General features: G+C 39.5%; 1 protein-coding gene across 24 annotated transcripts in view; it reads right to left on the reverse strand.

Annotated features, from left to right (window-relative positions):
• Positions 1 to 15,000, reverse strand: part of LOC136836475 (ensconsin-like) — a 652,260-nt gene that overhangs the window by 528,009 nt on the left and 109,251 nt on the right. For 21 of the 24 annotated variants that reach the window (XM_067100793.1, XM_067100801.1, XM_067100795.1 and 18 more), the window contains exon 2: positions 13,785 to 14,939. The exons of 1 other annotated variant lie outside the window; for it this stretch is intronic. In XM_067100793.1, the coding sequence (XP_066956894.1) occupies positions 13,785 to 14,202 (418 nt within the window). In that variant the 5' untranslated portion in view covers positions 14,203 to 14,939. Of the gene's footprint in view, positions 1 to 13,784 lie in introns of all 24 variants that reach the window. 2 more of the 24 variants (XM_067100782.1, XM_067100764.1) reach the window with 1 other exon arrangement.

Genomic DNA, 15,000 nt, shown 5'->3' on the forward strand with positions numbered 1-15,000 from the left:
GTGAATGCGCCCACAAAATACTACTCAATTTTGCAGCACATACACAACAAGACAAATCAATTCACATGACATAAAATGCCTCTCATAAAACTCAACTTTTTGAAACGCACCAGCAAAAACAGCTTGATATTTGATTACCAAACTTACCATTTATTCAACAGTTATAGTTACCTCACAACAGCCAGACACCTGAACCCTCATCACACATACAAAACGACTGATTTCTCAAAAGGCAATAGTGATCCCATTACCTAATTTCTGCATCAAATAGAGACAAAATTCTCCTATTCATAAGGGCATCACAAAACAAATACTACTTTTCTACATGAGAAATATACTGATATACGAATTCTTACTTTTACTGAAAATATGGATCGCGCTCACGTAGTCTGGGAACAACTGACTCTAGCTCGCTACGAAACTGGAACTATTTCTCCTTTTCCTGAAGGTCTCACAAACAACACTGCAATTCTAAGTTTTATTAAGAAAGGAACATAATTTTGTAAGGTAAATATTTACTCTTACACATTTAATCATGTCCTCTCAAAACTGCATTCCATATATCCACATTTTGAGAGAAAACCATTATAATCACAAACGCTATTTCCTTCGTTGTTACGTTTAGCTTTCATCTCCTTCAGAGCAGTGACATAAAACCCAACCATGCTGAGCAGGAAATATATAAAAGATTAAGAAGTATCGCCACCGTTCCGCAATTTATTCGCAACTATACTGAGTGAGTTCAAAATAATCGCCGAGGATTGCAAAGTCGTATAAATTGCTGCTCATTTTATATCTACTGATACAATAGGAAAAAAAATGTGAATATATATATATATATATATATATATATATATATATATATATATATATATATATATATATATATATATATATATATATATATATATATATATATATATAAACACGGCTCCGGGTTTCCGGAAATGTATGATGACTGATTTCCAAATAGCAAAGAGGAAAAAGTGCATTTGCCAGCAGCTTCCCGCAACAACTGCCGATGAAAAAATGAATCGACATCAAAACAAACTCGTAAACAACTCTGCACATACTGCTTACAAAGGCACGGCGACACACAAAACAAATAAGAGCTTTGTTGAACCGGGAATCGGAACAATAGTGCAGGCACGTCGGTCTCGACAACATCTACATATTTCAACATTCGTCAAAAAATTCCCTACAGGAATCATTTTAAAAGGCTGGGTTTGTTTTAATTCCTTTAATACAGATCTACCATTGCGCACATGAAGCATTTTTATTCCTCAGTGTGAGTAAATACATGCGTGTATGTATGTATGTAAGTATGAATGATACACACATATATTACATATACACATATATAAACGTATATATATACAGTATATATATATATATATATATATATATATATATATATATATATATATATATATATATATATATATACACACTCACACAGTTATGCCCTAAGAACCAAAAACCCATTATATATAACGTTACCTCCCTAGAAAAAAAAAAAGAAACAAAAACCAACTCTGAGAACTTTCGAATGCAAAAACCATCAGCACATTGTTCATAGTTTCCGCGTACTGCAAAGATTCAACACAAGAACGCCATTACCAGACGATATCACCGTTAATGAATTAAGCATTACATATTGGTATGCTGCCCACTGTGCCCTATCTACTGCACATTAGATAACTCCGCCCTGGAATGTGAAAAGTTTGTGGGGGGAAACTCGTGTCCAAGAACTTCAACCCCTTTTGAAGGAAATTATAATACCCTGGAATTTTAACTTTGTGGAATGGCCTGTACTATCTACTGCAGAAAGAATTATGTAGGCTAATGCCCACGGGTAGCTCCAGGAAGAGGATCCAGTGAAGGAGAAACCCATTGCAATCTAACAACAGCAATATTTCTCAAGAGAGGATTAAAAAAAAAATAGGTAGTAGTAGAAAGAAAAGAAAAGAAGAGAGAAGAAAAAGAGACGGAGGCCTTATTCCTTCCTGAGAGAAGAGTGCCAGCTGGAGTTGGGGCCCAACCAAAGGGGAATCCGTGGCAAACAAGGAACCAGATTTTTTGTTCTAGATTTTGTTATTGAGAATTCTGCTGGAAAACGAACAAAAACGAACGTCCTTTCTCTCTCTAAAATGGTGAAAGTTCTTAGAAGAGACAAATGACAGAGCAAACAATTTATGCAGGATACAAACGTCGCTCAAAGGAATGTTGAGGACAAGGGTTCAAATTCCACGCATCACTTGAAAGACACGAGGTGCATTCCAGGGTGAACGTTGGAAGCTTAATTATTCATACTGGCTGACTGAATAGCAATGACGGAGCAGCTTCGACGAGAATGAAATACTATACTCCATTCACCATCGCGGAAAATAATTTGAGGTAAATAGAAAGTATGGGTGCACAAACAGAAACCTCGAGGGTTAACCATGATAATGAGTCTGTAACACGAATTCACCATTCCAGAAGTGTTTCAGGTATATAATCGATCACTTCATTACACTGTTCTCTCTACTACCTGATATTTACTTATCCATTCCCACTGTTCTCTGAATGATAAGCCCTGACATTAGTAATATGAGCTAAATCATGCTAATTACTAAAAACAACACATGTCAATGTAAAACAAACCTCACATACACAAACTATATATTAATATATATATATATATATGTGTGTGTGTGTGTGTGTGTGTGTGTGTGTGTGTGTGTGTGTGTGTGTGTGTGTACAGAAATACTGTACGCATCTTCCGCCAAGAAAAACAGAGCTTTGAACAATTAGTAATAACCATGTAGTATATAGCAAAACATGAAATGGAGCGCCCAAACACACGCACGCACAAGAGGTAAAAGATAACTACAAAAAACCAGGGGAAGAGGAAAAGGCGTGGTTTGAACCTTGGCGACCAATCAATACCAAGCAGATCTCCCTCATTCCCCATCACCCTCCCTCCCCCTCTCCCTCTCCCTCCTCATACCATAAAACTCCTACCTCTACCTCTCTCGACGAACCTTAATGGCGCTGTTTCGTCCACTTCTAAAAGGGCAGAGTAGCCACGTACACAGGTAAACAGACGAGTAAAATGGAGAAAAAAAAAAAAAAAAAAAAAAAAACGGCATATGAAAATAATTAGAATCTCATGTTTTTTTTTTTACATAACATCTGATTTCTTCCCTGGAATGTTCAAACAAGACTTTATGGAACGAATCCAAGTTATAATGAGAATATACTAATCAATACATTCTAAAATAAACACGAACAACGGTAACGTCAAAGCTATGTATTAAAACGCTTAGTATTGTTTTATCACTTTAGGATTTACGAACACAACATGTAAGCAAGTAAAAATATTCATTTATTCATTTTATTAATCAGGCTTAATATTTCCCAGAGCTACAGGACTTTCATATACCCTCAAGCTTCCGGGTAGATATTAAAGACCCTTTATAAAGTTTGATGCTCCAAAATATTACAAAACCCTTTCATGAAGTATAAAGGTCCTAAATGTTGAAATTGTGTGTAAGGTCCAAAAAAAAAAACTTTCAAATCCATCGAGGTAGAAAACTCCATACACATAGACCGAAGTTCCTGGAAAAATAAAAGTTGCCATTCCCAAGTCCCCAAAGTTCAAGTACCCCGATATTGGAAAAGTCCCGTTCACCAAATGTAAGCGTCCTAGGTACTGCAGTACCTGAGTGACTACAATGAAATTACACTATAAACTCCTCAGCACGACTATGACTGTGTCGAGTTCAAAATCATGAAATGCGAGGCACATAAAGTGGTCCGTGTCCTTGCAATATTTTAAGAGTCCTGGTAAGTATGTTAATGACGTATCACCCTAGTTATACGATCATATATTCACTTCTCAGTTCGAGCATGGTAGACTCAGTATAACGATGTCAATGATGGAGTGAACGTTTCTAAAACTTATTCGTTTTCCAGTAGCCCCATTTTAACCCAGCAGCACCAGCAATGATGCTGTTAAGAACCAAAAGGTTTTAGGCTTAGAAGTTTCGCAACGGTATTCCATGTCCTATACGAAAGGTTCTAAAGCTGACAGGCCAGAGATGAACTAGTCATGAATCTTACTTGTAAGCGTGACAGTAGTGTTATTTATCAAGTCCATGACGTAAGGGTCGTGGGGATACTTGGCCACTTAAAAAACGTTGACATAATTAACCTAAAACTCATAATTTCATGCAAAATAATCAAGTATAAGTCAGATCTTGCAGTGTGACAATGATGTTGTTCCTTTCAAAAACATAACGGTTCAGACTTAAATCCTGCTGAGAAAATCTGTAATTCCAAATGTGGTGGTCCTTCAGGGGCAGCTACCATCCATTTCCTTATTCCACTCAAGAATAGCAAGCTCTGAGGAAAGTATGCAATCAACACGCTTAAGAACCCGAGAAGTTTAAAGCACTTTGTGCAGTAAATCGCCAAAGCGAATCATACAAAATGGCCTGAGGATCTAGCGCCGGAGATCAAAGCATAAGCAAGGACTTAAAAATTTTATTTCACTTTACTCATCTCCAATCTAACTACTGCGGGCCAATGCAGTCCATGTGACAAGCACTTCGTTTGACTATACCAAAGGCCACGGACGTAACCACGGCCTCAGTGGTATTATTCATGGTTAATAAGCCACGGTGCATAACTTACAACTGATACACCAAAAATTTAAATACAGTAGTAGATAATCTCGACACACAACACCTATGAGATATCGGCTAACGTCAACAATAAATTTGTCACTCAAATCCTTTTGTGTGCATTGCTTTATCTGTAGCGTCTGAAAGAGGACAGCGCCCATCTTTAGAGAAGAACTAAGTATAAAAATAAATAAACTAATACATAAAAGAAACAAAGGAGCAACTGAGAGAGAGAGAGAGAGAGAGAGAGAGAGAGAGAGAGAGAGAGAGAGAGAGAGAGAGAGAGAGAGCCTGTTAAACGAACCGAGCATTGCCGAGGAGGGGGAAGTGACGAACAAGGGTTCAGAAGACGTACTGCCATCCATTCAGTTCCAGAGATAAAGTTAAAACCACAGAAAAGGCTCTTATATTTACACGAAAAACCAACAACCAAATTTCACGTTCTATGCGCAAAGCGCCGAAACTTGGAACTAACAAAGCAAGAAATTAAGGTTGGCCACAAGAACTAAAAATAGCTACAGTTTCAAAATATAATCACCACTCACACACCATTACTACTTTACTTTGGACATGGTGTAAGTGAAAGAGAGCGAGTTGGAGTACCTTTGAAATCAAATCCTCTACGTCCAATTACTCTTACTCTTCAAGGTTAACTAATTATTATGCAACATAAAAGGTTACGCAAACGAAACTGAAGTGGGGTTCCTAAATCAATCTTCATACACAATTATGAAACATGGCTTCATCTCAAACTTCATTTTATAGAAACAAACGAGCAAACGCGCGCGCACACACACACACACACACACACATACATATATTCCTACTTCCTGTTTTTGCCAACTTTTCCTTTTTCTGAAAACCGTGTAATCGAAATATTTAGGTTAAATACGGCATACAATACAAAACTCACTACAGCAATGGTAAAAAAGCTGAGCTGACTAGAGAGAGAGAGAGAGAGAGAGAGAGAGAGAGAGAGAGAGAGAGAGAGAGAATCCTAGGGGCTAGAGAGATGCGAGGATTGAATTAATTCCTAATGGACTAATTATCTTCACTGCCCAAACAAGGAAGAAGGGACAGCCAGTCTGAAACGAGTTATAGAGAAAAGAGAACATCCATTTTCTTAAATTTCTCACAAAAAAATACATCGGTTCTGAATTCAAGACCATAAATAAAAACTTAAAAAGTTAATGAAACAAACAGACAAATGCTACATTGAGAAATCCAGTTTCCCGACTGAAAAAAAAAGTATAAGAAATGTTCTCTAATGTCAGGGCATAACAAAACTATATCCGAATCATCACAAAGCCAAAAGAAAGAAGTAAAAATGTTTTAGAACAATAGCTAAATTATTGTGAAATTCAATCACATTCTAACAACAGCTGTTGCTGTTACCATTACTAATTACTTCTATCATCATTACTTTCTCTACATATGAAATATCAATAGGCCATTTTTTTTCGTGTGTAACAACTGCAGAGTATGGATATGAACTCCAGCTTTTGACTTGCTGTCAAGTTAGGACCAGCTTCCCGCCCAACCCCCTCCTCACAGACCCCAATAATAAATATGCAGAATGGATGAACCTTGGTCGGCGCATGTGTAACGTCCCTGGGGCTGGGACTCCTCATCTCTATGTGAAATACAAACAGCACCGATGACAATTCTTTCAAGTATGAAGGACGAGGTCAAGGTCGCAGGGTCATATTTGCCGCTGTCATCGAGAGGGTATCTTTGTATCTTTGGTGGGGCATGCGTGCAATTATGTAGGCTGTTCTTAGAGTTAGAAAATCATGGACAAAGTTACAGTAGTGTATAAAATAAATCTAAATGTGAATCACAAAATTAATCACTGCCGCATTTGTAAACGTTCGGAACCACAGGCAACGTTTCACTCTACATCCAAATAAAGCGATAACAACATTAAACCAGAGCTGATCAGAGAGCCTATAGAGTCTTCGGTGAAATTCAAGAAGGACCTCTCCTGTCATAACGGGTAACCATATAACTGACACACTGCACCTGAAGTTTAGCACAGACTAGTCTCAACAGCGCGCGCATACACAAATAATAACTATTAAATTACCAAAGTTCTGCAACAAAGCAACCATATTTCACTCACAATTATATTCAAAGTCATTTATATACTTCTTAACAAATTATTCCCAAAAACCAATAGCCAGAGGGTCAGATTATAAGCTCATTACATTTGTAAAATCAATAACACCAACATACTTTTCACAAAATCAGTTTGTACCTCAGAAAACAGCAGTACATTAAAAAAAAATAACAAATGCATGAACCTAACCACCAAGAAATTACCTTTTCCCTTAATCTTCAGTCTACCTGTATGGTACAGTACATGCTGCAACAAAGATCAGCGTATGGTCACATATATCATAAAAAAATCTTTGTTTCTTGAAGTTTTATTAAATAAGCAAGAACATCTGTCCCCTTGCCAAGGCTTACGCCAGGTATTACTTGACAGAGAGAGAGAGAGAGAGAGAGAGAGAGAGAGAGAGAGAGAGAGAGAGAGAGAGAGAGAGAGAGAGAGAGCATTGCCACAATTGATGTCAAAAACGATATTTCAAAATATGCAGGGATTCTTAAAAATCAGTCTAATGAGATTAATTTCCGAAGCTGCCCACTACAGATTCAGTCAGTTAATAAAATGAGAGAGAGAGAGAAAAAAAGAGACCCAAGTGAATAACATAAAAATAATAAAGAAACAAAACATCTACAAACAGATAACCATTTAAGGCGCACTGTGCTTTTGTCGCTTCAGTGTGCATAGCTTTCCCCTTAATTGTCGGGATTTCTTATTTTCACTCATTATTTTTAGGGCAATGGGTTCTTTGCATTTTGTTCCTAGTACGCTTTTTTACATTACTTCTGTTCTTCTGTTGCTGAAACTGACCTGCATCTAATTGTCCCCTATCATTTTTGCAGAAGATTATTTTGATAAGTAATCTGGGCTTTTTCCGTGAAGGCTGGAATAATAATAATAATAATAATAATAATAATAATAATAATAATAATAATAATAATAATAATAATAATAATAATAAATAAATAAATAAATAAATACTTAAATAATATGGGCGCCGTGGTAGAGTGGTTTAGCTCATCGATGGACTGGTTAAGCAAGGTTGGGGCTGGTCAGTTGTTGGATGGGTGACCGCTCTCCTCGGCGTTGATTCCTTGGGAAAGGATCTTTACCACGATATCCTCAGTTTACTCAGCTGTAAATGAGTACCTATTCCCGATGGAGTAGGGTGCAGCTATGGATTAAATGGCAAAACTCAGAAATGATGGAAAGAAAGGAAAGATTAAACGACAACGACGTAATGGAACCCCTGGCAACGAAGTCGGTAGAGCTCTCGGCTAGCACTCTGCTAGGCCCGAGTTAGTGTCTCCGGCCGGCCAGTGAAGAATTAGAGGAATTTATTTCTGGTGATAGAAATTCATTTCTCGCTATAATGTGGTTCGGATTCCACAATAAGCTATAGGTCCCGTTGCTAGGTAACCAATTGGTTCTTAGCCACGTAAAATAAGACTAATCCTTCGGGCCAGCCCTAGGAGAGCTGTTAATCAGCTCAGTGGTCTGGTTAAACTAAGGTATACTTAACAGAGGAGCTTTGTCAGGCAGCCAGGTATGCAGCCCAACTGACCACCACAACGACAGCAACCAGCAACCAGAGACTGGAGCTACAGAGGCAAACCAGAAGAAGAAATGGACTAGAGAAGAAAATAAGGAAATATGGAAATTCTACATCAGAAGCAACTCGACAGAAAGGATACAAAAGATTGGTCAACATCTGGAATGAGAGAGATAAACCCCCTCAAACAGAGCAGAGGCTGGCAGACCAAGTAAGGAACATAAAGAAAAAGAACTGGCTCTCCACAACAGAAAGAGAGAAATGGAAAGAGAAATAGCACCAGCAATGAAGGACAAGACGACGAACTATAAGACGATGCCACAAAAGACGACAGGAATGATGAGCAACCAAACAATGGCAGACGAGGCAATGCTGCAGATGTAACAGAGAAGTCAGAATGGGTGGTAAAGATCAGACAAGGGATGAAGCCAGATACAGAAAGAACAAAGATCCCCTACATGAAAATCTACAACACAAAGAAACTAAGGGAGAAGACAAGTGAAGTTAATGACATGAGTAATACACACCACCAATATCACAAGTTAAGTATACCTTAGTTTTTTAACCAGACCACTGAGCTGATTAACAGCTCTCTAGGACTGGCCCGAAGGATTAGACTTATTTTTCTTGGCTAAGAGCCAATTGGTTACCTAGCAACAGGACCTACAGCTTACTGTGGAATCCGAACCACATTATACCAAGAAATAAATTTCTATCATCAGAAATAAATTCCTCTAATTCTTCATTTGCTGGCCGGAGACTTGAACAGGGGGCCGGCAGAGTGCTAGCCGAGAACGATATCGACCCATCCAATGAAGAACTACCAATATCATAGAAACACATAACCTGGTATATACAGGAGCAAGGCTAGTAGCAGAACTCATGGGGATACAAACACCAACACCACCACCACAACCAACCCAACAGAAACCAAAACAGCAACCGTCTTGGAAAAGGCGCCTGGAAAAACAAATCATGGCCATGAGATCTGACTTAAATGGGTATATACAGGAGCAAGACTAGTAGCAGAACCCATGTGGATACAAACACCACCACCACCATCACAACCAACCCAACAGAAACCAAAACAGCAACCGTCTTGGAAAAGGCGCCTGGAAAAACAAATCATGGCAATGAGACCTGACTTGAGTAAACTGAAACAGATGGCAGAAAAGAAGCTAAGGGACAAGAAAACAAGAGGAAGTGAATGAGAAATACAAAGCACAGGAGAAGGGACTAAAGGTCCAACGGTACATGAACAGGAATAAAGGATACCAACAGAACAAACTCTTCGGAACCAACCACAAAAGACTATACAGCTAAAAGGGGAAGACAACCACCAGGAAATTCCTGAAGCCGAACAAAGTAAGAAATTCTGGGAAAACATATGAAGCAATCCGGTATCACACAAAAAACCTACAACATGGCTCCAGGAAGTCAAGGCAGAAGAAATGAGGAGAACATAACAAAGATTCACCGAGATAATGACAGACAGTCAGACACCAACTAAAGAAAATGTCCAACTGGAAACGCCCAGGTCCCGATGAAGTCCATGGATACTGGCTCAAAAACTTCATGGCCCTACACCCACGAATAGCAGAACAACTCCAGCATTGTATCACAAACCACCATGCACCCAAAATGATGACCACAGGAAGAACAACCTTAGTACAGAAAGACAAGAATAAGGGAAATATAGCCAGTAACTACAGGCCTATCACCTGCCTACCAATAATGTGGAAGTTACTAAAAGGTATCATCAGTGAAAGGGTATGCAACTACCTAGAGGACACAAACACCATCCCCCACAAACAGAAAGGCTGTAGAAGGAAGTGTAGGGGCACAAAAGACGAGCTCCTGATTGACGAAATTGTAATGAATAATAGTAAGAAAAGGAGAACCAACCTAAGCATAGCATGGATTGACTACAAGAAAGCCTTCAACATGACACTGCACATGTGGCTAACAGAATGCCTGAAAATATATGGGGTAGAGGAAAACACCATCAGCTTCCTAAAAAATATGATGTGCAACTGGAATATAGTACTTACAAGCTCTGGGATAAGCCTAGCAGAGGTTAACATCAGGAGAGGGATCTTTTAAGGCGATTCACTGTCCCCACTACTCTTCGTAGTAGCCATGACTCCCATAACAAAAGTACTGCAGTAAGAAAACAACAAAATTAACCATCTGATGTTCATGGAAGACATCAAGCTTTATGGCAAGAGCATCAAGGAAACAGATACTCTAATCCATACAGTAAGGATTGTATCTGGGGACATCAGGATGATGTTTGGAATAGAAAACTTCCCCTTGGTCAGTGTACAAAAAACAAGTTCCCTTTGGTCAGTGTACAAAACACAAAGTGACAAGGACTGAAGGGATAAAGCTACCAGATGGGAATAGCATCAAACACATAGATGAGAAAGGATACAAATACCTGGGAATAATAGATGATATAAAACACCAAGAGATGAAGGACACAATCAGGAAAGAATACATGTGGTACTGAAGTCAAAACTCAACACCGGAAACATGACGAAAGCCATCAACATATGGACAGTACCAGTAATCAGATACAGCACAGGGGTAGTGGAGTGGATGGAGGTTGAACTCCGCTGCATAGACTACAAAACTAGGAAACACATGCCAATACACAAAGCACTACACCGAAGAGCAAATACAGACAGACTATACATAACAAGACAGGAAGGAGGGGTAGGGCTACTAAGCATAGAGGACTGCATCAACATCGACAGCAGAGCACTGGGGCAATATCTGAAAACCTGTGAAGACGAGTGGCTAAGGAGCGCATGGGAAGAAGGACTGATAAAAGCAGACTGAGACACACAAATATACAGAGACGGGAGAATGAAAAACTGAACAGAGGAATGGCACAACAAACCAATGTGCAGACAGTACATGAGACAGACTAAAGAACTGGCCAGCAATGAAACATGGCAATGACTACAGAGGGGAGAACTCAAGAAAGAAACAGAAGGAATGCTAACAGCAACACAAAATCAGGCCCTAAGAACCAGACATGTTCAAAGAACAATAGATGGAAATAACATCTCACCCATATGCAGGAAGTGCAATATGAAAGACGAGACCATAAACACAGAACCAGTACAAAAAGAGGCATGATTCAGTAGCAAAAGCCCTCCACTGGAGACTGTGCAAGAAACAACAGCTAGCTTGCATTAATTGGTGGTACGAACAACGAACACCAACCTGAGGGAGTGACAGAAAATGATCAAGCAAAGATCCACTGGGACTACGGTATCAGAACAAATAGGGTCACATGTGCCAATAGACCAGGTGTGATGCTGATTAACAAAATCAAGAAGAAAGTATCACTCATTGATGTCGCAATACCATGGGACACTAGAGTAGATGAGAAAGAAAGAGAAAAAATTGATAAGTATCAAGGCCTGAAAATAGAAATAAGAAGCATATGGGATATGCCAGTGAAAATTGTACCCATATTCACAGAAACACTAGGCACGATCCTAAGATCCCTGAAAAGGAATCTGGAAAAGCTGGATGCCGAAGTAGCTCCAGGACTCATGCAGACGAGTGTGCTACTAGAAACAGCGAACATAGTGAGAAAAGTGATTGACTCCTAAGTAGGCAGGACGCAACCTGGCACCCCACACTATAAAAGCCACCCAGTCGAATAGGATGACTGTGATAGACAAAAAATAAATAAATAAATAAATAAAAATACATAAAAATAAATAAATAAATAAAAATAATTAATAATAATAGCTTCGTCTCAAGACATTTACAACTTGTGTAGGTTGGCACTCATTACAGGAAGACCAAATGAAGAGTATTTTTATTCTTGTTATTAATGAGTATAATTATCCTCATCAATATTAGATAAAAAACTATTTAAAATTTAAGAGACAATTTACCCACTTTGCAAAGAATTTCCACGTTGATAACCTCACATTTTTAACCCCGAGTTTTATAGTTACTTTGGTAATTCTGACTTTATTGAATATAAGTTCCGCGTATGACACTGAAATTCAATTCAGTTTCTGAAAACTTCTCCCGCTCCCTTCCTGGAAAAATCATCCCTTTGTGCAGAAGGGCTTCAGATATGGACGGACACTTTCCTATTTTTCCTTTCTCGTTAGACATGTGCCGCTTTCAACGTAACGACCGATACATCAAAAAGGGGGAAAATATAAACGGAATTATCTGAATGTTAGCTATACTGAAGTCGATATTCATATAATTTAAGATAGGCTATGATCGTGCAGACATGCACAATTAGCTTAGTTTCTCCGACCTCTACCCCGATATAAATACGTATTATTTACTATTTTGCTGATTTACTTTTATTCAATTTGTTTTTGCTTTCTATTTTATTTTTTACGTGTGCACTACTTGCCGAGTTATTGGCATTTTCGGCAAGTTTCACATGTAAAGGTACTCATTGTAAATAATCGTGTAATAACAATAATGGCTTCAAGTTTGAAAAGCGTTCCATTTTTCAAGAAAACTGGCTTCTTGGAATTCTTGATTGTTTATGAGTTTTCAATGGTAAACAACATTCTGGCATCGCACTTTCCACTTCCAAAATGAAATGAACTGGCTTTGCAAAACCACTGCCAAAAAGTATTAACTGATACCGAGAGAACGCTTCAAATGTAAATCTGTTGTAACTACATAACCTAACATTATTTTATAATACGCAAGATATATCCTTTGCAATCGTTCGAGAAAAATCTTATTGAAACGCTGACGTTTCCCTATTCAGTGAATAATAATGCAGTTACTACATGAGCAAGACGCGGAAAAGAGCGACTTCCATCAGTCTCTGAAGAAGAGTAAAATCACGACCATCCTCTACTCCAAATGAACGCTATCAAAAACGTCTCGAAAGCAAAACTGGTTATGCAAGGAAAAATGACTATGCTAATATTACTATCATTAAGTGGTCCTTTTATTATGCTTACCATGTAAACGTGTAATCCGGTTTTGCACTACTGAAGTATTTCAAATACACTTGATCTTTAATTCTTCTGATTTAATAATAATGATAACAGACAATTTTATACTAAAGAATTTACCTTCATAATTTCTGTCAGTAGAAACACAATTATACAAAACAGTACTGTGATCATAAGCCATGCACTTAAGTATTGGGTAACGAAACATTTTGAAAAAGATAAAAGGAAAACCATTCCGAACTGGAGAATGCCTGAGGAAGGAACCTTACCTTTTCTTACCGTTTTTCGTCTGCTTTACTAAACAGGTTCATTGACAGCCAATGGGGAATATTGCAAAACCTATCTCTGAAGAGACAAAAAGAGAATATGATGAGAGAGAGAGAGAGAGAGAGAGAGAGAGAGAGAGAGAGAGAGAGAGAGAGAGAGAGAGAGAGACACCCAAGTGAATACATGAAAAACAATAAAGAGGATAACGAAACTGTCTTACTTACCTATGAGAACGGTTCCCTGGCCTGCGGAGTGGACCGTGAGGCCTTCGTGATGGTCGAGCAACGTGAGTGATCGGCGGTCTGCCCGGTGGGGTGAGTGGGGAACGGGTGGGCGTCCCCGGTGTGGCGAATCGAAGGATGATGGCACATCTGTGCGCCCTGTTAATCCCGGCAAGTCCCAGTCGGGCAAGGAAGCCGAGAGGGCAGGGTCAAGGGACATGAGATCAGCCCTGAAAGCCCCGGCGTCCATGGCCAGGACAGCATCAGGCAAGAGGAAGAAGGAGTCGCAGGGCCAGGAGTCGTACTCCCTCTGCTGGTCATGAAGATGACGAGGAACATCCTCCAACTCCAAGGACGCCCGACGCTCAGGCACTACGTACAGCTCCCGACGGGGCACTGACACTGAAGCCGATCGCGACATTGCCCCAAAAGCGCAGTCGCGATGGCCCCTTCTTACCTCTTAGCACCAGCACAGGGCGATGTTGAGTTCGCGAGGCAGGAGTCAATTATATTAAGTTACACTTCGCTATTCGACCTAAAAATAAAGAATGAATGTCCTCTCGCACTTCCCGAGATCCTGACAAACTGCAGCAGCTTCTCTGATGCTTTGCCCAGGGATCCATAAAACGGGCTCAGCGCTTCTGATCCCGTCTAGCAGGACGTCCAACACGTTTATCCCTGTCCTTCAAGCCCTGAGGGAGCAGTGACAGTGGGACCTCAGTGCTGGAAAGGATAATTCTTTAGCCTCGGTGATGTACTCTCTGGAATATACTAGCCAGGGAAGAGGGGGACGGGGTTGCCCCAGTCCAGGGATCCTTAGGGAAAGGCCGCTCCTGGTAAACAGATCCAGTTAAGCCAAGGCGTGTCTTGGGAGGGGCTTCCCTCCTCCTCCTCGTCCCCCTACTTCTACTACTTGTATCCTTCTCCTCCTCCTCCTCCCGTTCCCCAAGTCCAACTTGTTGCACAAAGCTCCTTCGTCTTCCTCTTCTTCTTTCCTTCTTCGCCACACCCAGCACGCACACCCGCTTCTTTTATTCGCTCACTGGCTCACTCTTTATGTTACCCAAGTTCAGTCATTTAACGTCAACTTGGAAAATCACTCGTATGGTCTAATTAAGCAAATGAATCTCAGAAAACACAATTTAATCGTTTATAATCCTGTGGAAAAATTGACAGCACTTACAGTCAATATTCACTGTTCACAGACAACCAGCAGACA

The sequence above is a fragment of the Macrobrachium rosenbergii genome, chromosome 56 (assembly GCF_040412425.1).
Source record: "Macrobrachium rosenbergii isolate ZJJX-2024 chromosome 56, ASM4041242v1, whole genome shotgun sequence".
In the NCBI taxonomy this organism is placed as follows: Eukaryota; Metazoa; Arthropoda; class Malacostraca; order Decapoda; family Palaemonidae; genus Macrobrachium; species Macrobrachium rosenbergii.